The following is a 25,892-nucleotide window of genomic DNA, read 5'->3' as shown; positions in this document are numbered from 1 at the left end:
GAGTCAGTGGTATTTAAAGGATATGACACCTCATCTGAATCATCTCAACAGATTTGACTGCGTCAAGGATGCCGTCACGTTAATCCAGCGAATGGAACATTTATTTGTTTAAGAAGGATTTGACTTGCTTTATCTCAGTTACACCCTATTTATCAGCTTGATGTGAGTTTTAAATATTTAATCATTCAAAATGTAATCTATTTTTTTCATATCCCAGTTAGTAAATGGAATAATGCAAATCTCAATTTAATCAACTAAATTTACGTAAGCACCTGAGATGCTGTTTTCCTAAATGTCCGACATGATGGAGATATATAAATGTAATTCTTTAGACGTACAGTTTGAGTCAGTTCCTCCTCCGTGCTCTGGTTGGTAATCTTGTACAAATTTGAGTGGGTCATGTTGCTATGGTAACAAAAACCCATCCGTTATGCTGCAAAGTGGGACAGTGCTTCTGAAACAGCGCACAGAAAGCTTTTTTTTTTTTTAAATATATAATGAAGTAAAAGTCCCAGTCAGAATATTAAAGTCTGGATATAACTAACTTCTTGGTTTGCTTCAGGCGGCTCATGCTGTATGTATTTCAGGAGGAAGAAAGAGCGAGAGAGGGAGAGAGAGAGAGAGAGAGAGAGAGAGAGAGAGAGGTGGGGTTGCCTTCCCGAGCTGCATGCTTCTCTCAGCCTACACAATCCACGCAACACAATTGCAGACTCTGTAATGATGTTGGATACGCTGTAAGATTGACTTGAACTGTGATCTTCTGTTGAAGGACACACAAAGTAGTGGGTGAGTAGACCTCACAATTTTTTGCAACTACAAAATTACATTTTGACAATCAAAGTGATAATATAGAGCAAATGTTTATGACTTGAGAGCCTGTGAATTGAAGCCTGAGGGTATTTTGAGTCTCTAATATTTTTATTTACTTAAATTATGGTTTGTGGTATCTCGGTTTTAACTCCAACGAACTAATTTGAATCACCCTGTGCATATACACAAGCACGCGTGCACACACACACACATACACCCACACATACACCCACACATTCACATATATGCAGCAACTGTGTCCCTATAGCAACAATATTCTGGAATTAAATTTAAAAAAATAAATGTAGAAAAATCTTAGTTTTCAGGATGCAAAATCCTCTGGGTGAATATTTTGTGCTTGTACGGATTCAGAAAATGGATGGGTGGCTAAAATGGATGATTGGGCTATAAATGTGGAGATGTCATTAGTCTCATGAGGAAGCAATATTATTTGATTGTAGATAAGCAAAATGCTCTTTTTTTTATATTCAATTAAATCTCCTGAGTCTCTTGACATGATCACCCTTCATATTTGTAAATTCTGCCAAATGCGAAAGAGAAAGTTATGTCTGCCTATAAACGCACATTCATTGGGATCCATAGTTGCATGAATTTAACATGCATGAGAAATAAATCAATTTTCTTCACTTCCATACATTCACTGATATCAAATATACATGTTTTGACTGGAGGAGGACGCTACAGAGAACTCAAGAAAAAAACATGTTGGTCAAGACTTGCGCTGTTGAGCTAATGTGTGAGCAGTTAATCCATCACAGATCAGATTAAGGAAGGGACGGCGGGGATTACAAATAAGGAGGACCTTGGCTGAATGGAAAGGCAGACAGGGAGGTATTGGGGTCACGTCACACGTATCGGAGACAGCCTAAGATCACGGACAGTTCAACTAGAGATAAAAATACCTAAGCTTTACTCAAACTTTCTTCACAGATTACATGTAATGAATCGGTGGATTTAATTGGTTTGCATCACATTTACAGAACAAACAATTAGTCAATGTGTTGGATAGGCGATTTATGTTTTTTTTTATGACCAATATGTTGTAAGCCGTTGACATTGTCTCACTGTGTCGTCTCACTGCTAGCCAAGCAGCCTTAGTATTTTTAGCCCCGTTGGATCAAACTGCGGTGGTGCCAACAGGTGGACAAGCAAACGGCGGTCTGACCTTTACGTGCAACAACAAAAACAATTCTCGTCCATTTTTCAGCAGCTTAGCTTTACCTATTGACGAACAGTAGATAGTAACACGATGACATTAAAAGACTCCTGTTTTAAAATACTCCAAAAGTGTGGATGGATGGATGGACGGACAGATTAGTGTCCAAATTACAGCAAATAATTCACTCATAATTTAAAGTTCTCTTTCAGATAAATCATTGTCTTGAAGCCCATCATGGAAGAAACAGACCTGCTCAAGGAACGTATTCAAGCTATTACGGTAAAAACTACAATTATATTTGCTGGATGTTATTCTGTTTTGCTTGGTACTTATTCTCGTGTATTAGCTATATGATTAATAACACAGCGAGGATTCCTGACGCAGCCAGAAAATAAGGACTAAAAATAAACATGTAGGTGTACCTTTCGAAAAGGTGGTGTCATGGGCATGCAGAATATTTTCCTGGTAGGGAAGAAGGAAAGGAAATATATGTACAGTATTTATTTAGCCTCGGAATTATATTTGCACTTACACGAAACTTTAATATCAATTTTTTTTGTCAATACTATCACATATTTCAAAATACATTAATTTAGCAATAATTGTGAAATGATTCCAAAAATACTATGATTAAATAATAGATTGTGAGGTGAAACTCAACGTCTTGCTCAAAGACTATGAGAGGATTTTGGTGGTTTAGTCGTCAGTGGTTACAGACAACGGTATCTTTACCACAGTCAATGTCAGACAGGTCTATAAATACGAGGAGATGAAATTAAAGAGATCTCCTTTCCCTGGCACGTAGCGCCACGCCGATCCTGAATCCGGGAGCTAATTTCAGGCTAGAATATCCCAACAACATCCTTTGCATCATTGAAACAAACATGCCTTATTTTAATAGTTTAACAGTTTAGAAAATTCAAAGTTGTACGCAAAAGGTAGATCATTTTTGGGGTTATTTATGGCACTCAGTTTTCAGCTGTCACCTCAAGGTTGAAGACTTTGACCTGACAAGAACACAACAGGTGTAAACATTTGGTTTCACTTTCCAGGACAAAAGGAAGATCCAGGAACATATTGCCAAGAAAAGAAGAGAGATAGAGGAAGAAAAACTCAAACTCCAATACATAAAGGTGACAAATTTATTTTAAATATTCTCCTTCAATTTCTATGATTTTTAATTTATTCCAAGTGTAATATTTCTTCATTATATTAACAGAAAAAGTCTCTGAGGGAGCAATGGTTGATGGATGGTTTAAGTCAACAATCTGAGGAGGAGCAGGAGGCACTGAGGCTTCAGGTTCAGGATGAACAGCAACAAAGCGACGAGCTGCAAAGCAACATTGAAAAGTAACGACATTACTCCTTTAAATAGCTCATTCCCAAACACACCACCAATTTTTCTCATTGCTTGTTCATTTAGACCGTCACTTACCTTTCTGCCATCTGGAGTATTGTGGTGCTTGTTTTTTATGAACACACCAGAAGATCCCCCAAAAAAAAAAAAGACTACGATGAGATACACTGCCAATTGCACAGATGATCTGGCTGTGACGAAAACCTTTGCAGCCAGATACGACCCAAATCCCCCCATGTATGCTGAAGTGAGCAAGCTAGTAAAGGTCTGGGATGCCACAAAAAGAGAGAAGGTGATAAAGCTGCCTCCTGCTTAGCAAGATCTGCTCTCTGCTGTGGGATTTAATCAGCAAACAAAAATATGTAGGGTGAAAAAAAACATGTACACTACATCATGGCTGTTTTCCCAGAAGGAAGCTTCGAAAAATGAAAGCCAAAGAACAGATTGCTGAAGACAAGCAGACTTTAGGTCCTGATGGTCTGATGGGACAAAAAATAATTTCTTTCAGATGTTGTTATGTGGCTGTTACCAGGTGTAGAGTGCAAAATTTTATCATCATGAACATTCCCTGTTTCTTCTACCCCAAGAAATTTCAATCTAGACCAAAAAGACTAATAAGCAGTTTCTTCCCTGCCGAGCCTTTGCCCCACACCCACCCAGCCCCGTGAGATGTGGCCCAGATCAGACAAGCTTGGTTTTTCAATCCAGAAAATACTCTATATGGCCTTTTCGTTATATAATAGAACTTGAAGAAATCTTTGTCACACTGTTTTGAATCCGTGTTTGCTTTCGGAGTTTGGTAAGAGAGGAAAAAAAATAATATACATGAAATATTTTTCTTGTGGGATGTTACTAAAACTACAATTGTTTTGTTCATTAGGATAGAAAAAGAGATTGAGGCCTTAGAAACAGAGGAGCTCAACATTTCTGCCAATGAGGAATTTGTTCTGAAGCGATTAAAAGAAGTGGAGAGGACACCCGAGGACATTATCAAGGTAGGCTGAAAGAACGAAATAATGAGTTTGTGTTATTGATTGCTTGCTTGTTTCGCTGCTGAAAACAGAATGTTATGAACTATATTTTTGTTTTGGCAATAACAATCATAACAAGCTTTATAATTAAATGATTCATCATATCTGACACTCATTATAGGAGCACTGTGACAGAAAACTTTTTTTATTTCAAAGTAGAAAATTACAGTAAGTAAAAAAAAAAAAAATACCAACATTGATTACCCCCAAAAAATCTCAAGGGAGACATATGTTGGTATCCTTCAGTTGAAAAATCAATGAGGTTATCTAAAGCTGAAAAAAAGTTGTAGTGCTCTTAAAGGATTACAAAGTTTTCCTGTTTTTTTTTTACTTTATGAATTACACAATATATCACAAAATCATGCTCTTGTTTTTTTTCTGTATCAAATAGCTGCAAGCGATCTGAATTATTGATGTTGCGCAAGTGAGAAAATGCTTTCCTTGACACTTCTCGTTTGTGAAATGCAAATTACCTTACCTCTAAGGTCTAACGAGCCAAGGAATATAAGTAGAATTTTACCTGACTTCAGAAGCAATTACTTTTCTGACATCTAGATCTCTTTATGGCACGCCTGAAATTGACTTGATAAAGAAAGTTGTGAGTGTGGTTCAAGCATTGACCCCTGCGGGACGCCATGGCCAATAGAGTGTTAACAACCATTTTGTTTGTGTACTTTATGACCTAGTTTTGCAATTTCTCTTTCCGATCTACTTAAATCATTTCCTTACATGATGGGTGTGTAGTGAGCATAGTTTAATATATGCATGATTTAATTTTCGGTTGTTGTACGTCTGGATTCCAAGAGAGTGCAATTAACTGACGCTGATCTTGCTTTGCACAAAATATATTTTTAATTGACTATTGTTTCTCCTGTGATGTGGGACTGCTTACGTCCCTCATTATTTTTGATATTCAAGTACTCTGTCTTCAAATGTAGGAGTTAAGTGCGGACTTCCACACAGGTAAATAAAACACCAAGGTTAATAGTGTGTTTGTGTGATGCGATTGGTTTGTTTGTAGATAACATAGTGTGAGGATTTATAAAATATTTTATAAAATCTGTCAATGAGCTTCTCATTAATTGTTGGATAATTGTTCTTGAGTAATTCATAATGTCTAAAATGACTAACAGCATGATTTGGATTTATTGCATATGGTGTTTTAATATTGCCTGAACATTTATTTCATCATGACTGCTGGGGGATTTTTGCATATGCGCGTGTGTAAACCTTAAACCTAAGTAAATGTCTTTAAAATATCTTTACAATCGTTAAAATAAATCCAGACTCAATGGTACTTGCAACTAAAAATAAAAAAATAAACAAATCAACTAAACCAACTAAATCACCTCTGACAGTCCTGATTTTTATCATTTTCTTTACAATGTGGCCTTGCACTTAAAATATATTCAATAAATGTCTTCTCTTAAATCACTTATTCTTTTCAGTTGCTAATTTTATTTTTTTCTCAGATACGACCCACCATTCTTCATTATGCCCCCCAGAAATTCCATTACTTTCCCCGAGGACACCAGCAAAAAGTCTGAGTCAAAAAAGTGGTAAAGAATCAAATACGGTCACAAACATTAAACCTGAGATTTCTAAATCATATCACTTATATCTCAAGGCCACCAGTTTATTGGTAGTTTAAACAAAACATCTAAGACCCTCATTTTGTGCTTTTCAGCAACATTTGCAATGGAGATCAGTGTGGAGCATGATAAGAGAACAGGAACAAGTCAAGTGGTCTCCACAGCAACCATTAGCCCTGAAAACATCCAGGAGAGAGGTTTAAAGGTGTACGATGATGGACGCAAATCGATATTTGCTTTAAACCCTGATGTAGATGATGAAATGACAGCCAAACAGGTAGATGAGCTTCTACGACAGGCCACAGATGAGAATGTTCCTCGTGATCTGCTTTATCATCAACCCGTCTATTCAGTTGCTTACTCCGGATCGAAGCCTCCGAATAAAGCACAAGTGCTACCAAAAAGCCAAATGGCTTCCATATCATCCACCCAGCTTACTCAAGAAGTAGAACGAAATACCCCAACCCAATCCTTAAATGAAGAAGAAATTATGGTGTTTGATGATTGCATTCAAAGCCGATCTGGAACTTTGAGTCCACGGATTTGTGCAAAAACTGGACAAGATAACAAAAAACCTGTGAACAGTCCAAAACAGGAACCTGTTGTCACAGTTAAAGTCAGGTCGGAAGAGAAGCCAACACCTTTACAGCTTGTTAGCACAGATAAAAGTAGGTCTTTGGTGCCTGGCCATGAAGCGGATTCTTTGCTAGAGAATTCAGGCGAAACAAAACCGGTTATCAAAGCAGAGAGTTTTGCCTCGACAAATCTTTTCAACAACCAAACAAGAGAGCTGGACTCAACACCCATCACTATGATTTTTATGGGCTACGAAAACGCTTTGGATGAGGACGATACGGATTTCCAAGCGGAACTGGTGACGGTGGGATGCAGTGACGATGAGGAAGACGTCGATTATATCGGAATGAAAAACAACGGGGAGATCCTCTCGTACCACCCTGAAGGATATAAAAGCAAAATATTCCAACCTCAAGTGGCAAAAATCTACAAATGTATGAGTGGAGATGATGACTGGAATCATTTAGGTCTGCATCGGCCGACATTCATCCACAAGTCAGGAAACAAAGTTTAAAAAGAGTTTGTGAGTAATCACGACTGAAATTCTAACAATAATTAATGAATAGTCTAGCTTTAAATGCACGGTTTTATTATTCTGATAATAATAAAAAACTAAACACCTTCAGATTTCTAAACTCTGATGTGTGAATTCGAACACTCCGTTTTTCTATTTCTTCTGCAAAGACCTTGTCCCTGGTTGCGTCCCCGTTCTTTTTGTGTGTTTTTGTTGCGTAATGAGAAACATAGAAGGGTGGGGGGAGAGATGGAGGTGGCATTTCAATTGTAATTCTAGTATCAAGGGGAAAGTTATATAAGTGTAATTTCTTGCAATACAAAAACCTGAAAGAGCTGGGACTTTGGGTTCATGATTACTTTCAGGAATAGAAATAACGAAACAGGGTTTTTTATTAGCTGTTGTTGATGAGCCCTGACTAGCAGATTTGTGGTCATGTAATTTATTTTATTGTACATATTAATTATTCAATAAAAATATATATTTAATTACCATTCTGCTGTTTTTTTTTTAAATACACTTAAATAATGATTCACTTTTAGGAATCATGGGTAATGCTAGCCTCAAAAAGAATTTTCTAACATCTTATAAAGTTCACTATATTTATAGATGTAAAATCCCGCAGTCTAATTTTTCCGCTGATTAGCTTTTGTAGCACCAATGTCATTAAATCATGTTTTCTTAAGTGGTGCAAATGAGGCAGGTGGTTCCTCTGAGGAGGTGTGTGTGTGAGCACAAAATGGAATCGGCTTTTCCTTGCGTTCATCAATGGAAGCTGAGTATTGGTCGCCTTTTCTTACACCCATTTTACTAGCCATCCAATCAGTGGCTGCAGAAGCCAGGCAGAACTGTTAGTATGATGCTGCTCTTGGAAACAGAGCAGTCTTGTGCATGAGCCTGCCACTCTGTCTCAGGTAGGTCCATCAACGCACACACAGATTAAAAAAAAAAAGTTTTGGAGGGTTTGATTTTGTAAGAGTATCCATCCGGTGTGAAATATGTAGCAGGACTGCCTGCATTGAGGTTTGCAGATAGACCTGACGCTGTCGCAGGCTGCATGTGTGAGGGGAATCTTAGAGTGATTTCTGCAGTGACTGCATTCGGTTTGAGGTGGAGAAAAAAAATACAGGAAATTAATCATCAGATCAGCAAATTTTTACATTGATTATTCATGAGTTTGCTGTTTTTCTTGATTTTGGAAAATACATTGTGTTATCTGACTCAACCAATAGCGCATTGAAATAACTATTTTATTTATTTTATTATTTTTTCTTTTCATATATTTCATGAGAGGCATTTTGAATTTGAATTAATTTTAGTATGAGCTACAAATTAATCAACTGGCTCCTGATAGAGAATATATTATTACTGCATAAGGGAATATACCACAGTGTTTTAAAATTTCTACTCAAGTGTATATTCAATTAATGTTACCATGACCATTGAAATATGTAAAGTTTTGAAAATAGGACAACAAAACATATGTGCACTAAGTATAATTTTCACTTTGTTAATTGCAGCAACATTCCTAGCAACAGCTCCAAGGCAGAAAATGGAAACAGACAAGTTCTAGTTGAGTTGTCTCAGCGGTGTTGATACTTAGTCCTCTCTTTTACGCTGTGCAGCTTGCTTACTTCACACAAGTACAATTTCTATCAAGCTGTGGTAGAAGATACTTCTGAGAGAAGTGGCTCCGTGGGGTTTTTGCACTTCACTTCAGGTCTTCCTCATCTTCCTCATGTCTATAAAATATTATATTATAGGGAATATTTTGTGTGATTTGCGGAATGCAACTATCCCCCCGTGATTTTTTTTGTCGCCATCTGCGGCGTCATTCATCGGTGAGAGACTTTGCATGACTTGGAAAAATAAACATGTAGGTGTTTTGTTTGGGTTTTTTGTTCACAAGGAAATCATAACAGCTCTTCAGTTTGTCATTTAAAAGCAGTGATTTATGATCACAGCCTGACCACAGTATTACTCCTCAGCTGCAGTCCACTGATGAGTTAGTGAGTGGGTGGTGGAGGAGGTGGCGGATGAGAAGTGAAGTGTCACCGCTAATGGTTACCATGGCGACTCAATCCGTTACACGTATGTGTCCTCGCAGGTTGTTTTGTTGTGTGAGTGTATGTAAATGTGTCAGTTGAATTCAATCCAAGCTTCTGTGAACCAGTTGGATGACCAGTTGGATGAAAATGGCAGGGGGAAAAAATAAGACGATTAGAAATAATACCAGACTTTCACACTTGTTCTGCTGTCTTGTTAGTGTACTCGTCATAGAAGTTAGACAAGCTGACGTTTGGCAGCGTTGTTACTTCCTTGTACATGTGAAAACAACAAGTTCCAATTAAATTAAATCAACACTGTGGATTATAACAGGAGGGAGGAATTTATGTTTGTGTTGCTTGTTTACAGATAATCCAATAATACATATCATTTAATCTGATCGTAAGAACATGGTCTATATTTTCATATTGATTTTATTTATTTATTTATTTATTTATTTATTTATTTATTTATTTATTTATTTATTTATTTATTTATTTATTTATTCATTCATTCATTCATTTATTCATTCATTTATTTATGATTTATAACTTTAGAAAAAAAAACAGACAGGTTCTCTTTTTAATGAACATTGCCTTAAAAATCTCCATTTTGTCAAGTCATTCGTATTTCTAATAAAAAAAAACAATGTAACTCTAATTACCTTGGAGTGTTGCTATGTTAGGGTGCACTAGCCAGGAGTTAGTGTGAGGCAAAGTGCATCTATAATGAATAATGAGTGCTCCGGGATACATCCGCTGTGACCCTCCGACAATGTGTGGGAGGCAGACGCAGTCCTGGTGTCTTACGTAACAAGAAATGTAATGCATCAAATTCTGCTGCCTTCATACTTGTGATCCATTTTGTCTTTCTGTGAATAACCCACTTAAAGGAAATAAAGATGCAGCAACATCTCTGCTCTTTCCTCATCACACACCCACACATGAACCCAGGCGCACAAACAAACACCTCCGTCGCCACCCCCTCCTTCTTCACTCTTTGCTTGCCACAAAGCCTTCCTAGAGAAATCTACAAAATAATTCTATCCAAGGTTGTGCAGAAAGGTTTTCACAAAACTCTTCTCTTTCTTGATTTATACAGAAAGCTAATTCCGAGACAGAAGAATCCCATGGGCAAGAACTAGACGAAGGTTGCAGCAATTCAGAGAATCACAACGTTGTTACTATGGAAACCACTGAGCTACCAGAAGTGGAGATGGACAACAGTGAGGAAGTCACTGCAACTGATATCAATATTGATCCTGAGCAAATCAGTATTAATACAGATCCGTCGGATTCCAACGATGAATCGATTTCTACCAACATCTCAACCGATCTTCTAACCAGCGAGTTGCCCGACTGCCCTGAAACGGTTGTTAGCGATGACATACCGGTCCAAGATGAAAAAGAAGCCATACCATTGGAAGAAGAACATGATGAGCTCAAAAGAAATGAGTCCATCACTTCTTCTGTGTCTGATACCCTCTCCAGTGCTGAAAGTGTTTATGAAAATGAGGCTCATTGTAAGATACAGGAAGTAACAGAACAAGAGGAGGAATTAGAAGAGCACTGTGTCCTACAGACAGGTTTCGATCCACTGAGGCCTCTTGAAATAGAAGAAACATTAGAGGTAGAAGAAGACGCCGACCTGGAGCAATCTACGGATCTACCGCAATTCCTGGATGAGGAAGATGAACCTTGTAATTATGCCTATCACAGTTTGGTGGTAGATGACGAGGGGGACACGGAAGTCCCTGAAAACCTTTTGGAATTACCAATTCCTGAAGAAATATTGCTCGAGCAGAACATTCCAGAAGATGCTATGTCAGATATATCAAACGAATCCGGCCGTTATCTCGACCCCGATGAAGTGGATGAATGCTTACGAGTGGAAATTGCCGCCGCTTCCTCGGATAGTGACACAGATGAAAAGTGGAGAACGATATTTTCTTCTTCTATAAATAAAGAAGATGACGACTCCTATCTGGATAGTCTTCAGTTAAGCGCGCAGGAGCTCTTTGTGCAGAAAGTCGAAGTGATCGACGATGAAGACCAAGACAACGACCATTATGACGAAGTCCAACTCGACGTTCCGGAGGTTGTAGAAGTGCTAGAACAGCCAGACACCTCATCTTGTCCTACACCCCCACAAGATGTGAAATGCATCTCTCTGAGTCTCCAAGGTCTATCCAAAATCTCCGAAGATGAAAACGAAAACGGCAAAGATGATAGTAATAATCACAACACTCAGGAACAAATCTCCCCAAACTTGTCAGATCCAAACAGGAAGCTACCCAAAGACTTCTGCGTGATACAAGAAACGACGAGTGAGAACGTTAGCATGGAGCACGTGGACTTCCAGTTGGCTCGTAAGCAGTGGCGAGCTATGGAAGAACAAACCAAAAACAAGGTTGTCATACCTTCAACCCGACAACCCAATTTCCATTGCAGCCACAGTTGCATGTACACGCCGGTCCGAAACATCGAAAGAACGAACAGGAAATCTCAGGATCTGGAAAACTTGACTCTACTTGGAGATTATACACAATTCAGCCCGTGTTCAGAAGATTCCGGCTTGGACGATTCCAGTTACAGATCTCCTAATGATGATTTTGAAACACCAGTTGAAAGGGAGATTCGTATATCGATGGAAAGAGAGGAGAAATTCCGAAAGGAGAGAGCTCTGTCTTGTATGGGCAAGTCTGTGGATGCTCATTTTAGCAGCCCATCCCAAGGAATGCCAAGATCCATTAGCACTCCGCTGACCCCGTCATTCATCATCACGTCTTCTCCCACAAAGGAACCGCTAAAAAATGAAACCAACGTTATCATTCTTGATCCAAGCAGTGATTTCAATTCCAATCCCAGGCACGGCGAATGGTGCTCCGAGGATGGCGGTTCGAATCTGATCATTTTAGAGACGTCCAATCTGATTATTCGAAGCGCTTCAGACTTTTCACTCAACAAAGCTTGTGAGCCCCAAGAGAAAATGTTCATGAGTAACCCCTTTTTCAAGCTCAGGTCACGAAGCACAATGTCACTGGTGGATGAAGAGATACAATTGATGAAGCAAAGAGAGGAAGAGCTGAGGAAAGAGAGGGCCAATCTTTACGGAAAAGGAAGGTTCGGTGATAAAAGGATGCTGACAAACAATTTGGGTACTTTGTCACTGGATAATCCAGGTAAATTATTTGTCCATATATAATCAAGTTTTTTTTTCTGCTTAATTCAATGATTATTATTTTTTTTTTAGGTTGTCTGCCAATGAAGTGCAAGTCGTCGCCATCATCGCCAATGAAAACACCCAAAATGGATCGTTCAACTTTATCCTGCGATCATAGAGTAAGTTTGATGATTTATTCCTTAACATTATTGAGATTTCAAAAAAAAAAACAGATTTGTCAATGTTGGTTATAATAAAGGATGATTTGTCTTTGTCAGTTTCCGGAAGGATACGCCGCAGGAAGACGTAAGAGTGCCATGGCTCTTCGTTGGGAGGCAGGCGAGTTTACTAAAAATGAATAACGAGGAAGACATAAATCGTGTATTCTAAGTGTTAAAGATGCCGTGTTGCCAATATTCATCTGAATTTTGTGATATGTTTCAATATTGCTTTGGGCTAAAAAAAAAAGCAAAATAGTTCAAATGTTTGTCGCTGCGCTTTAACAATCATACAATATAAAAATGTGCAATTTTCTTGGATGACTAAGAGTCCAGAAAAATAGAAAGCTATAGCAATTTCATTTGTTATTATAAAATAATTCTTCTGAGGTCTTAAAACGCGTGGACAAAACTATTGGGACAGTTTAGGTTCCTTGTGTATGAATCCTCAAGTGCTTATGAATGCTCATAAAGCCTCGGTTGTTCTAATATTTTTGTCCGTATCGTGTAAAAGCTTCAAAGCAAGCACGCAATACTTTTTTGCATTTGTATATTGTTTAACAACTGTATTGTTTTCCACTGGATCATTCATCTAATCTGAAAATGAAATCATTACTTTGTGGAGAAGGAACAAAATCCAGAGCCTTTGGTGCAAAAAGATGGACTACAAAGGGGTCATGAGGTCAATGTCGGGTCTTGTGCTTGCTCACCTGAGCCCTTGTGTTAACCAATCAGCTCCCTCCAACCCTTCGTACCTTCTTCAGGTGCTCCTTGGGGTCATGAGGTCAATGTCGGGTCTTGTCAAATTATTTTGCCACCTGTGCTTGCTCACCTGAGCCCATGCATTAACCAATCAGCTCCCTCCAACCCTTCGGACCTTCTTCAGGTGCTCCTTGTTTTCTCATCAGTTTGTTTCTATTTAGTTCCCTTTTTCCTTTCATTTCGTGTTTGGTTGTTGTCCGTCTCACCCAGTTGCTGCTTATCTTATTGTTTGTTGTTTATGTCTGGCCTTGTCAAGTGCTTTATACCAGAGGTCCCCAACCACCGGGCCGTGGACAATTTTTTTTTTTATCAACGATCAATTAATTCAGGTCAAGACCCCAGTCGAGCCCGCAAAGCTATGGAGCAGATACTTAGTGGTGAGTTTTATTTTTTATTTATTTTGTGTTTTTTTAATGTATTTATTATTTATATATTTATATAAGAGAAAATAACCCACAATGGAATATGACTTATGAGGAGTAACATATTGTTTCACAAAAGAATATTTATTAGTTCAGCAAGAAACAGGCTCTGTATTTTGTCCCTTACTGTGCAACCAAATCATTTTTCATGGAGTAATTCTGCAAACAGCCGATTAACTTTGCAGCCTGTGTGAATGTAAGACAAATGTATTGTTGGATTCAGTCTTTGTTAAACCACTGTTGCTATCTTAAACGTGAAATATATTTATTGACATATTTTGATGTTGCTATCATATATGCTGATTATGCCACTTTGCTATATATGACCGCCTACCCAGTGAGCTGGGTGGCGTAAATTCTTAAGATAAGCAAAAATATTGTTACAAAGGCTTTGCTCTAATGTGCCATGATGTTGTTTATTTATTTATGTATTTTTTTTAAAACGTCAAAGAATATAATATATGTATATATATTTATAGCTATACAGTAAATTAATAGGAGAAAATCAAAACTGAATAAGACAGGTTCGTCTGGCTCGCTGTGAAGACGGGCAGAAAAACTGTGGTTGGGTATTTTGTAAATTAGCCATACCGTTATGCCAAAAATTCTGACACATTTTTAAAAATTGGTTACTACTAAGACGTATTTTCCGGACTATAAGCTGCTACTTTTTTCACAAGCTTTAAACTCTGCGTCTTATTGTCCAGTGTGGCTTATCTAATGGATTTTTTTATGATTTTTGTATAATTTGTGCATATTCTCTTACATATGGAAATTAAAGATTAAAATGTCTGCGGTTTATATATGAACAAAACAGGATTTTCCCTGAGTTTTAGCCGGTGCGGCTTATAGTCCAGAAATTACGGTACTTGGTTGTTGGATTTCACACTTGATTGGGGGCAGTAACTCCCAACTATTTGTAAATTTTAATAATAAGTCCCTTTAACTTCTTACCTACTTTGAATCTGTAGTATCCAAGATATGAAATCACATATATTTTTTGTGGTCGTTGCTTTTATCGTATTTTCCAACAGCTTAAAGAAAAAGCAGCCAGCTTGGTGTTTCTTGGCCTCAGTGTCAACTGTTGTTTCACATGTTGGTACATCTCACAAATTGCTTGCTAACGTTTTCACATTCCATTAATGTTTCCTGTTAAGGTTTTTACTGGGCAATGCTTGGAAATGTTCCTGATTGCCCATGCAAGTGAGACATTTGTGACAACAATAAAATAATGTAAAAATCATTTGATCCGGTTAAAGAGCTTGTGTCCTTTTGAAATGTTTGTCGAAATAAGAAAGCATAACTGCGTTGCCAGCATTCCAACACAACGATTGGTTGACAATCAAGCTGTTTATTTTTACAGTACTGCATAGGAATGCATGACATTTATGATCCTGCCCACACCCGGGTACATTTATTCCCATCCCACTCCTATGATTGAACAGTGAAACCAAATCTAATCCTGTTGGAATCCCACTGGGATCATATTACCCATGGCAGTCCTGATAAATCGTCTTCTAGATGCTTTTGATTTCGCTCCAAACTATATTCTCAATCCACAGTGGCAGAGAGCACATTGGAAATTCAAATTCCACAGCACAAAAGTGGAAGCGCAAATCGCCACATCACAAATGCAAATCTAAATTCCTCACCATCGTGATGCAAAGAAGCAACCTGAAGGTTGAGCACTAGTTATGAGAAGTGAACTTTACTTTCCCACCACTCGAGCATTAACATTTACTTCTGTAAAATTAATAAATGAGATGAATATTCAGACGGATCCAGTAAAGCTGTAAGCTGTGTTCACATTAACATTATTAATGTAAATTTTAAAAAAATCAGTTGAGTAAGTTTTGCACTAAAATAAAAATCAAGCCATTGTGCAACTCTTCTGCCACCGTCTGGCCATAAATATAATTGACCTCCTGTTGCCATGACAACAGTCCTCTGTTACCTGGTGATGAAGCAAATCAGTTTAAAGTGATGATGAAAAAAAAAAGGTTTTGGAATTATTGGCTTCTCAAAAATAAGAACTCTTTCACTGACTGTAAATATGAAGAAGTCAATAATCAGACTTGTGTAACATAATTTTAATTAATTTAATCTCAGCCTTTGTACAACTTGAGTCACTTCACAACATGTACAATATGGTGTACAACGATGTATCACATACGTAGAGAACCACATCGTTGATACGTAGTTTGGTAGCTTACTGGTGGATCACAAAATACCCCGACAAAAAAAAAAAAAAAAAAATCAACAAAACTGTTGTGCACAGCTTGTCTTGGTAGCACAAAGGAAAATTGTTTGCAAGTTGGAAGGTCACATTAGATTTCTATTACTGAGTACACCTGTTTTGAACTTAAGAGGTCTAACTAAAAATCTGGCACTGTGAACAATTGGCATGACTCAAAAACACATTTCATCGTGGAAATATTGAGCGGAAAAACAGATTTATTGACAAGTAGCAAGGAGCAGCACAGTTAGAAGTTCCAGTTCTAGTACGTATTAGTACCACACTTTGATTTCTATCAGTAAAGTTTTCCCCATTTCCTTCATGATAAATAATTTCCTATACCGTTGTTTGCTTATTTCTTAAATGGTGTCAGTCTGCTGATATTGTGCCAGAAAGTCGAACCTTTGCGTTTGGGTTCCTCTGAAATGAAGACGTGCTGTTGCGGTAAGGCCGTGGGTAGGGACGGGTGTTTCTGTTTCAGAACTAAGTCGTAGTAGGGTCTGCTCATCACTGAGGAAACAGACAATTTAAGGACGATTAATTAAATCCTTAATCCGATTTCTGAGAGTCAAAAAAATTGATACCTTTGGGTTTCCCGGATAGACAGTTTTTGCAGGCATTTAGAATGGCCTGTTTTTTCTGATCATCAGTGAGCGTAAAACCTTTGGAAAAAAAAAGTTAGGCGATCTTACTTAATACATATTTTTCTTAAAAGACAACATCTAACCTGTTTCCCGGTCGGTCTGGACCCGCCTCCTCTCTTCAGCGAGCGCTCGAAGCCATCGTTGTTTTTGTTCAGGCTTCTTGGCGCAAAGGAGGTGGACCTCATCACCAGATAGCGATCGCAGCTTCAGGGTGTTTTTTACACTGATGTTAAAGTGATTCTCTTTTCCATCCTCAACATCTATCACCTCCATGTGGTCCATATCCAGACGACCTTTATAATATAACATGTCCCGGCGCAAGAGATCCTAGAATGATAAGAATGGTGGTTAACTTTTGGGTCAACAGCCCAATTTATTTATTTTTTTAACAACTGACCTTTTTGCAATACACTAGTTGATGGTCAAACAGGAAAAACATTCGCTGTTGACTCCTGGCATGTGGCAGAGACAGTTTGGTCAACTCTCCAGAGAAGATAAGATCAGAGCTCCTGCTTAGAACATCTGCACCCTGCAAAGAAAGAAAAGTGTATAAAAAAAAAGGGGCCATGCTACTTTAGCTAAATGTGGGATAAAAACCAAATACCTCCCAGCCCTCGATGGAACTCTGCCATCGGGCGATTTTTTCGATATTCTCAAGACGTCGTTTCCTCTCGTTGATGAGCCTGGCTACATTCTTCATTGCGTTTAGGGCAGCCTCCACATCTTTATACTCCCTAATTACGAAACAACAGTTAGCATTTATTTTTATTTTATATCGGACTTTTAAAATAGAACCTAAGCATCTTAATGGCACAGATTTGCAGTCACCTGTGCTGCGGGTTGGTATATTTGAGCAGCTCAGCTAGCTGCAACGGATACTTGCAGATCTTCTGAACCGGCGTGAGCAAGAATCCATCCAGAGAAATGTCAATCATCTTCTGGAGTAGTCGACAGGCCTCAAAGAAGAACACGTACTTGCTCGCCTTCATAAGCAAGGAGAGCTGGATGCAGGCGTTGGGATGATTGTTGCAGTACTCGGAGTAGATCTGAAAATGTACTTGCTGAATGCAAGATGGGAGGATGAGGAGTTGGATTTAGCTGAGGAGGTCAGATCATTTGATTTCTCAATGTGTATTCTTACATGTTCAAGGAAGCAGCAGCCAATATCACTAAGGTGTGGTTGCTCTTTGTTGTACTTCTTCTCGAGCATCTTGAGGAACTTCCTCTGGAACTTGTAGATGTCTTCCACGTTGCCAAAGATGGTATGAAGCTGCTCTTCGGAGAACATGTCAGTCCTCTTGCGGCACTGTTTGATATAACCCTGCAGGGAAAAAAAATATTTTGTCAAACTCAGCTTAGCCCTGAGGATCATTTTTCTGAGCTGACCTCACAGATGTCTTTAAGGTGCTTGATGTAATCTCGTTCTGTGCTCATGATCTCTTTGATAACATTTGCCCTCATCTGCTCTTTCCCGGGCAATCCAGGCCCCAAGAACATTCCGAGTTCAAGCCATTCTTTGCTTCCGGTGGACTCGTCCACCGATAGGTGAGCTTTGAAATCCTCGGTGGGCTCGTCCTGGTTCACACGCAACTACCAAAGGAGGGGAGAAGAACATATTTAAATGTATATGTGAATACTAGATGTTTAGTTTACATTTTAGTATGGGTGTGGGGTTTTTTGCTCACCCGGACAAAGCAGGCCGGGAACCATCCCTCGTTGTCTACGATCCGACCCCACCACCACTCTTTGTTGGTGGCATCCACGACTTCGATGACATCACCGGCCTTAAAGCCGAGTTCTTGGTCATCCATGGTGACGTGATCCCAGAGTGCCTCGGCGTACACCACATTGCCATCGCTGATAAGCTGCGGGGGAAGCATCACAAGATCGATTAATCGTCCGACCGATTCAAGCTGAATTGTTTCATTTCAAATCTGTATTTTAGTGGAAAAGGCAAAATCATAAAAATAACTAAAAATTAAAAATAACCTGAATTTTTAATGTAACTTACTAAAAAATAATGACAAAACAAGTAGCTTCAAACTTTTTTTTATTATTGTTGAAATACATCAAAACTATTTTAAATAAATGTAAGATTCCGCTTTATCATTCACACAAGCACAATAATGTATCTCACATCTTGAAAAAAAAAAAAAAAGCACATCGAGTTGTTGAGCCCGAGACAAGTTAGTAAACAACAGTATATTTCCGAGAAACATTTTAAATGCTTTGCAGCGGTTCTTTCGAGTGCCTGTTTGCCGTTTCTTGCAGGTTTTGCTTGGTAAATAAGACATTGAGGTTGGTTCAGTAGAATTTCTTTTGAGGTGTGTCAAATAAATTCCAGGACTTGTATCACAAAAGATATATTCATTTTTTTGCAACCTTCTCTCCCACACTTTCATGCACTCCTGAAAGGATTCTTCGGTGGTCTTGCGCTCTTCTGTCTTCATGGTCATCCATGGCAGCTCCAGTATGGTGGTTTTCTCAACCAGGAAGTGTCAGATGCTCAAAAGATTAACAGGCGCCTTGTTATGATGAAGCAGCTATGAGTTCTTCTCTTCTCTGAATATAGCAAGCGCCGCAGGATCTCGTTTGTTGACATGCATGCTGGTTAATCGTCTGACCCACATTGAAGAGCAAAACTTTGTCCTGGAACTTTTTGAACACACTTTATATGTTACCGTTATGCTTTGTCACATAAAAAAAAAAGGCAAATGGACAGAAATAGGCAGAGAAATTGGTTAAAAGTGTGTAAACATGAACATGTTAGACCACAAGATGGCAGCAAAGCACTTTTTTTTCCAAAAGAAACTCATGACTTCAGAATTCAGTGATGCTTTGAGATGTGAGCGATTTGGATTTTTTCTGAAAAATTATTCTTTGCTTGGCCAGTTTTTATTTATCTGAAGATCGTAATGGTGAAAATCTGAAATACAAGAGCACTTCAGACGCCAGCCACTAGATGGTGCAGTTCTCGTATTAGTTTTCCATGCGCGTAATACGTAGTTTTTTTCCAGTACAACACTGCAATTTTTCTTATGAAAATAATTAATATAATTAATTACAATTATATATTAATCTTAGTTACCATCCATTCCAATGAGCAAAGATAATTTGTAATGCAAGGGTGGTCACAGAACAAATTAAACTCTTATCTCAAGGCACCACTGCAGTTGAATGGCATTAAGATGCCTCAAGATGCAAGCAAAGCACTACTTTTGTCTAAATGGAACCCCTCAACCTGCTACAACATAGTTCCTTGGCACCACGATGCCACAAGATGGTGCCAATGTAATACTTTGCTTTGGCATGGGTACAAAAACAGCAAATCGGTGAGTTTTTCAGCAAATAACAGTGAATAGGTTCTTTAAAAAAAAAAAAAAAGATGAATTTGGGGGTTTCAACCGTGCACTCAGTACTCTGATTTTGATATAATTCTTCCTCGGCTCTGCTTAGTGTTTCTTGAAGCTGATTATTATGAGACTGATAACGAAACATTTTTATATTCAAGACCGCATTCTGTTTTTAGCAGCATGGATCAAAACAAATATGAGCCAGTGAAAAGAACGTTACATGTACAATATAGGCAAGGTCGGCCAAAACAAACCGAGTGTGTGGGTTCATCCCACCTCAAAATAACCAATTGTCATTTTCTTCTGCCGTGTTTCACCATTTTGGACACCCATCTTCCCCGGAAGCTGAGCTTCTCAAAAAGGCAGCCGTCCTTTATCCTGGACACATTCTCGATTTGGTTTGGTGAAACCGGGGAGGTGTGGTTCTTGTTCTACTGGAAAGCCAACAGGAACATGAGCACCACGTTGATGATGATGAGCAGCATCATGATGAAGAAAACCACCACTTTTTGCGTCTCTGGCGGGAGGTTGCAGCGCAGCACTGTGTTGACAAATCCCATCTTCTGCCTGCTCCACCTTCCAGAACCGCTGCCCCGAGCCATCAGTTCTGTGGTGTCCGCCTCCTCCAGCTTCGGGGCTCCACACCTCCTCCGTCTGCTTCCCCTCAGCACCGACCCGCCACACCACACCGGGTCCTCAAGCCCCTCTTGTGCGTCTTTGTCGTCGGTCCGCGACACGTCTCTCCTCTCCCTCTCGCTTCTGGCCGATGGCTCCTCTTCTTCTCCTCCTGCCACTTTGACGACGTTCACTGGAGCCCCGGCCTGCTCGTGGAGGCTTGGCGTGTTGTGAAGCTATTTGTGGTGATGCTACGTATTGACAGCCCCTCCTTTTTTCTCTCTTCTTGCACCGCTTTTCCTTGTGGTCCTCAAAATATCAAGACATAGGGCAGAACAGGATGCTGTATTTTGATGATTTATGCTCATACCTCCTCTTAATGTCCATCATGGAGGTATCTTCTTGTTTTTGGGTCGTATTCCTGGTCCCTTTCCATTGACACAAAATAATCCAAAATAGCAATATAATCGCTTGCCGTCCCCACCCAGCTTGTCGGAAAAAAAAAAAAAAGGATGCTCTGTGGTCTGGCGGGAGAAGCACTGTCTGAGCCCTCCAGGATCGCCCTTTTTCCTTTTTTGCCTTCCCGTCCTTTCTTTTACTGTGCACACCCTTGCAGAGCCAGCAACCAATCAGGATCCAGCGCTCGCAAGCGTACATTGGATACCAGAATGGCTGAGGCTGCGCCTTAGCAACCCCTGAAGAGGAAAGGTGGGAGTGGGGGTGGGTTGTTGGGCAGAGAGGCATATAAATGGAGGATAGTGGAGACGAGAGCTAAACGATGAACTGAATCCCAAAGGAAATCATTTGTGCATGGGCACATTTAAAGTCTGTGTAATATGAAAAATGGCTTAGAAAATTGACATCACAGAGATGAATGATTCTAAAAAGAAAATCCTAACTACCTTTTTTAATTATTTTCTGCCAGACAATCGAAACGTCTTGACATGAAACCACTCTGTGCCAGCAAATTGCTGAGTTGAAAAAAAATATCAACGTCATTAATCAATATATTTGACTACAAAAAAAATCTTGTGTTAATCAACCTCTACAGAGCTGCATATGAATAGAGCGTAAACAGATAACTGCAGCAAAATGAGATTATACAGTGTAATGAAAAAAAAATAGCTTGATACTCAATGCATTTTTTTCTGGAACCTTCTTGAATTCCCACTGATAAAGTGACCAATAGTGTCTATCCTCTTGTGTGCTCAGTTTGGCAAGGTCATATACCCCCAAAAAGTCCTAGGTGTCACAAATTCAGAACAAACATTGACAGCAAATATTTCTTGAGGCACATGCAGTCCCACCTCGCTGAATTTCAAGGCGATGAGAAGAACGTTCATTTCCACAACAGTGCATTTAAACTTTTGATTTTTTAAAATTCTATAATGTGTACTTGGTCTGAATGATTATATGGTATGAAATATGTGCTTGCTGGTAGTCTGATGAATTTGAAAAGGATTTAAAAAAAATACCTCATTGACAGCCAGCTGTTCTCCCCCACCTCCTCCCGGGTGTCCAAAACAGTGAGCAGAACTGCAGAATTCTTCATATAACAAGTCTTCCTCACTGCCCAGCTCTTCTCCAGACCTCGATTTGTGGGAGGCGCCATCAGGCAGAGATGCTGCAGAGTAAAATGGGGTAGATGAGATAAAAGCAACAAAAAAAAAAAGCCAAGTTATGTGTGAAGCATCCCAAAACCTCTTGACCTGCAGAGAACAGGTGCAATATATATTGTGATATGGATGGAGGCCTTGATAATTCAAATAAAAAAGCAGATCTAATTTTTGCACAGCTATTATTGTTTTTTATCACGGCATAATATGAAACGCCTGTGCTTGGCTTACCGATCAAAGGAACTAAAAATACTCCTGCTGTCACACCTTATCATAGCCATCTCCAACAAATGCCTGAAAATGTGTGGACATTGTGGGACTGATGAAAATAAAGATTTCTTGTATGATTAGCTTTAGGTAAGTCAATAAATTCGATGATCAATTATTAAAAAAAAAAAGTGTATGACCTCCTGCCCCAACAAGTTCAAATGCTTCTTGCATTTTAAGAGCAATCACTTTTTTTTTTTCCACACACTAGGCTCGACTTGTGCAAGTAGGGGCAAGCAAGCGATGCGGAAGAAAAAAACGACCAAACGCCGGCGGGAAACACTCACAGACCAAAATGATCTGCATGAAATGGAAACATTTCTTTGCAGTACACATGCAACAATTGCAAAAAAAATTGTGAATTGACTTGAAAAGTATTTAGGCGCTCTATATTCTGTCATGTATAAAGTATGAGTCATAATAGTATTTTTTTATTTTAGGGTTAGGGTTCCTGTTTTTGTATTTTTTGTTTGTCATGACAGCTCTATTCGTTTATCTTGATCGTGCAGGAGGGAAATGGGTAGTTGGAGAATTTGTGTGGTTAAAAAAGTAGAAGCAATTCTACCATCTAGTTCCCCAAAACAAATTTAGCAGTATGCCATTTTAGGGAACGTAAAAATTGGTTCGTCTTTTGCCTCGCCGTTTTAATGTCCAATGCTGAAAAGAAATGTATTTTTGCAAATTTGAGGCCTGTGTCAGTAAATTCAGTCGAGGTGAAGTCATCCAGGATGAATGGCTTTTTTACAATGACCTATATCCTAGAGAGCCCGTCCGTGCCTTCTTCTTTTTTTCTGATTGATGCTTTTAGACACGCTACCCTTACATCACTTAGTCTTTTTTTTTTTTTTTTACACAGAAGTTGTTTTCATGAATGCAAAGTGTTTTTTGCAATGGCAATTTGTAGGTATGGAGCCAGCGACACTATATATTTTAAATATTCAGCTTTAGGGTTGTTTTTATTCACCTGGAATAAGGCCTCGAACAAATTGGAAAGAATTATGAATTAAATCACAATTAATGCTAGCATAAAACCTTCAGAACAGATGTCTGGAAAAAGTCCACCTGTTCTTTAATACATCTAAATGTGAGTAAAGGAGGTAAACTATTTGGATTTTTTTTTTTCCAATGTTACATATATATATCCTTGATGTTTTTTTCTAATTGCAGGAGAATCTGGAACGATAAACATCACTTCACTGTACTAACGTTAACTTATCGGACAACATCATTCTATGAGTGTACACAGGTAAATTGACCTATGACCTCTACTACTCTATGCTATTTTACATGAGATTCACTTTGAAATTCCAAATGTGTGACCCAACAGGAACACTGAGAAGACACAAACTTCACGTCAACCTGTTGCTACATGCCAGTCATTCCGACATTCTGATGCCTATGTTGGGTAAGCGAGATGAACATAAATTGAAGTTTCAGATTTTGATATGCAATTGAAATAGAAAGGTGCATTTACCTGTGGTGGAGTGGAGACTCTCCAAGCTCCAGTACCGAGACAGGACACCCCTCAAAGTGCCGCTCAGGCTACCTTCAAATCCCCTGATACATCCACCAACCCCAAGACCAGCGTCCACCATGCTGTCCATAATTCCGCTTGTCAGTGATGCTCCATGACATTCGGACCCAGGCGACTCCCCTGAGCTGCCGCTGCTACCACAACTGTCCTTGGGCAGGGGTGCACTCCCTTCTGACGTTTGATGGGTCCGCATTTTGATGCGGACACAAACAACAAGGGAGGGAATTGTAGTGAGCAATGCAAAAAAATGAAGCACAGCGGCTGAAAAAAATGGTTTATTCGGCCACCATGGAGACTGCTCGAAGACGAAAGACTAGGCTTGCACTCGCTGAGGTAAGCTTCAGCTGTCGGCTTGATTGTTTCTACTCCCATGCACATAACATGAGTTACACCAAGCCATCCTTGCTTTCATTCCGCTCTCCGCCCCTGTTTGTGTGTCCCTCTCCACCCTATTTGCACACTGCCCCCTCTCTCTCTCTCGCTCTCCCTCTCTCTCTCGCTTCTCCTTCTCTGGCTCCCCTCTCTCGTTCTCTCATTCTACAGTGTAGCATGACATCACCGGGGTATTCACAGGGGGTTTCTGAGGCTCGATTATGTCAATGGCTGGCAATTGCATGTGCAGACATAAAAACATCAGCGCCAATGGCGGCTGGTGCAGACAGGCGCACACGCATGTGTGTGTGTGCATGTGTGTGTGTGTGCGTGTGTGTGTATATATAGAGAGATATATAGATAGATATAGGTATAGATAGATATAGATAGATATATAGATAGATATAGGTATAGATAGATATAGATATATAGATATAGCTAGATATAGGTATAGATAGATATAGATAGATATAGATATATAGATAGAGAGATAGAGCGATAGAGATAGAGAAATATATAGATATAGAAATATATAGAGATAGATATATATACATAGATATAGATGTATATAATTATATTTAAATTATTATTATTATTTTAATATACAGATACTTACAATAGTTTGAAATGTGTTTTCTCCAACCCAGACAATCCAGACCGACCGGGGTGCTCTGTGAGAAACAGTGATCCTTGAGGGACAATCGTCCAAACGCCTTATTGGGTCCAGTGGTAACTCTGGTTTTAATCTGTCGGAATACAAAAAATATTTATTCATGATCAATACTGTAGTACTCTGTCTTTGGGAGTGTTAAGCATGATAGTTACCTTTGAATTAAAGGTTGCAGGTTTGTTTGTATTTTGTACATGCAAACAATTATGCTCTATTGTTTCACTGACTTGATTGGTGCTTGATTGATGTTGGTCTTTTGGTAATTTGGGATTCTCCGCTGTGGGATAACCTTGGTTGTCTCTGGTGCTGAACCTTAAAGGTATACAATTGCCTGACTTTTCCCTCCCAACCTTGTGGTTTTTTGCTACACACATGGCAAACACCTTTCTCTGGTTGTGCTGAAGCGATAGTGATTTTATTCTTCTGGTTTTATTTTGAACTAAACAGAAGGTGTCAGAAAGTGCAGGAGGCTGAACCTTGAGATCTTCAAGTCCCACCAGGGCACCCAGAGAATCCTCCAACTCTGAATCCAAAACCGGGTGGGTCTCTCTTGATTTGCTACGGTATTCATAACTTCCTTCTATCGTCTTCTGGCTTAGTTTGAAGGCCTTCTCACCTAAGCTACAATCTTCTATTCCATTAGATAATCGAGTGGGGTCTTCAAGGGACTCTTTAGGCTGGAGGTGAAAAAAAAAAATGTAAGCATCATCCTAAAATATTCACCATTAAAAAAAGAGAATACTTACTTTTCTGTGTATCAATGTGCAGGCTGTATCCAGCACCAAAATAACAAAGTGAGTAGAAAACCAGCTTAGCACCGCTCCCATGGTGTATCTCACACTGGATGCCGACACAAAACTAAGTCTCAGTCTCGATCCATGCTTGCGGCATTCTTTGTTCCTCCATTGGTCCCAT

The 25,892-nt window shown here is 39.1% G+C and overlaps 3 protein-coding genes across 6 annotated transcripts; 2 read left to right on the top strand and 1 right to left on the bottom strand.

The window, feature by feature from the left end:
* Positions 1–616: 616 nt before the first annotated feature.
* On the top strand, positions 617–25,088 carry palmdb (palmdelphin b). Of its 3 annotated transcripts, XR_007487567.2 has the most exons (12): positions 617–786; positions 2,200–2,269; positions 3,043–3,123; positions 3,210–3,340; positions 4,228–4,342; positions 10,208–12,287; positions 12,359–12,447; positions 12,547–13,625; positions 23,569–23,647; positions 23,729–23,806; positions 23,862–24,268; positions 24,955–25,088. XR_007487567.2 is itself a non-coding variant. In XM_049749855.2 (8 exons), the coding sequence occupies exons 2-8, from the start codon at positions 2,225–2,227 to the stop codon at positions 12,628–12,630; spliced, it is 2,625 nt and encodes an 874-aa protein (XP_049605812.1). In that variant the 5' UTR covers positions 617–786; positions 2,200–2,224; the 3' UTR covers positions 12,631–14,913. The 3 variants fall into 3 exon arrangements, 1 of the variants encoding a protein (XP_049605812.1); XR_007487566.2 differs by having other exon boundaries at positions 23,729–24,268; XM_049749855.2 differs by lacking the exons at positions 23,569–23,647; positions 23,729–23,806; positions 23,862–24,268; positions 24,955–25,088 and having other exon boundaries at positions 12,547–14,913.
* On the top strand, positions 5,851–7,495 carry LOC137839676 (palmdelphin). The gene is made up of 2 exons (XM_068648814.1): positions 5,851–5,937; positions 6,066–7,495. The coding sequence occupies exon 2, from the start codon at positions 6,077–6,079 to the stop codon at positions 7,058–7,060; it is 984 nt and encodes a 327-aa protein (XP_068504915.1). The 5' UTR covers positions 5,851–5,937; positions 6,066–6,076; the 3' UTR covers positions 7,061–7,495.
* LOC125986255 (rho guanine nucleotide exchange factor 4) lies at positions 15,740–25,855 on the bottom strand. 2 transcript variants are annotated; one of them, XM_049749859.2, is made up of 13 exons: positions 25,724–25,855; positions 25,133–25,654; positions 24,924–25,053; positions 21,994–22,142; positions 18,236–18,415; positions 17,937–18,140; positions 17,692–17,871; positions 17,379–17,611; positions 17,155–17,284; positions 16,948–17,079; positions 16,634–16,877; positions 16,491–16,568; positions 15,740–16,416 (listed from the first exon to the last, which is right to left on the bottom strand). In XM_049749859.2, exons 1-13 carry the CDS (start codon positions 25,802–25,804, stop codon positions 16,259–16,261), a joined length of 2,421 nt encoding a protein of 806 aa, XP_049605816.2. In that variant the 5' UTR covers positions 25,805–25,855; the 3' UTR covers positions 15,740–16,258. The 2 variants fall into 2 exon arrangements, with proteins under 2 accessions (XP_049605816.2, XP_049605815.1); XM_049749858.1 differs by lacking the exons at positions 24,924–25,053; positions 25,133–25,654; positions 25,724–25,855 and adding an exon at positions 23,876–24,128.
* Positions 25,856–25,892: the final 37 nt, after the last annotated feature.

Source organism: Syngnathus scovelli, chromosome 18, assembly GCF_024217435.2.
Source record: "Syngnathus scovelli strain Florida chromosome 18, RoL_Ssco_1.2, whole genome shotgun sequence".
In the NCBI taxonomy this organism is placed as follows: Eukaryota; Metazoa; Chordata; class Actinopteri; order Syngnathiformes; family Syngnathidae; genus Syngnathus; species Syngnathus scovelli.
The sequence above is the reverse complement of the archived record's forward strand: the minus strand, read 5'-3'. Positions and strand labels throughout refer to the sequence as shown.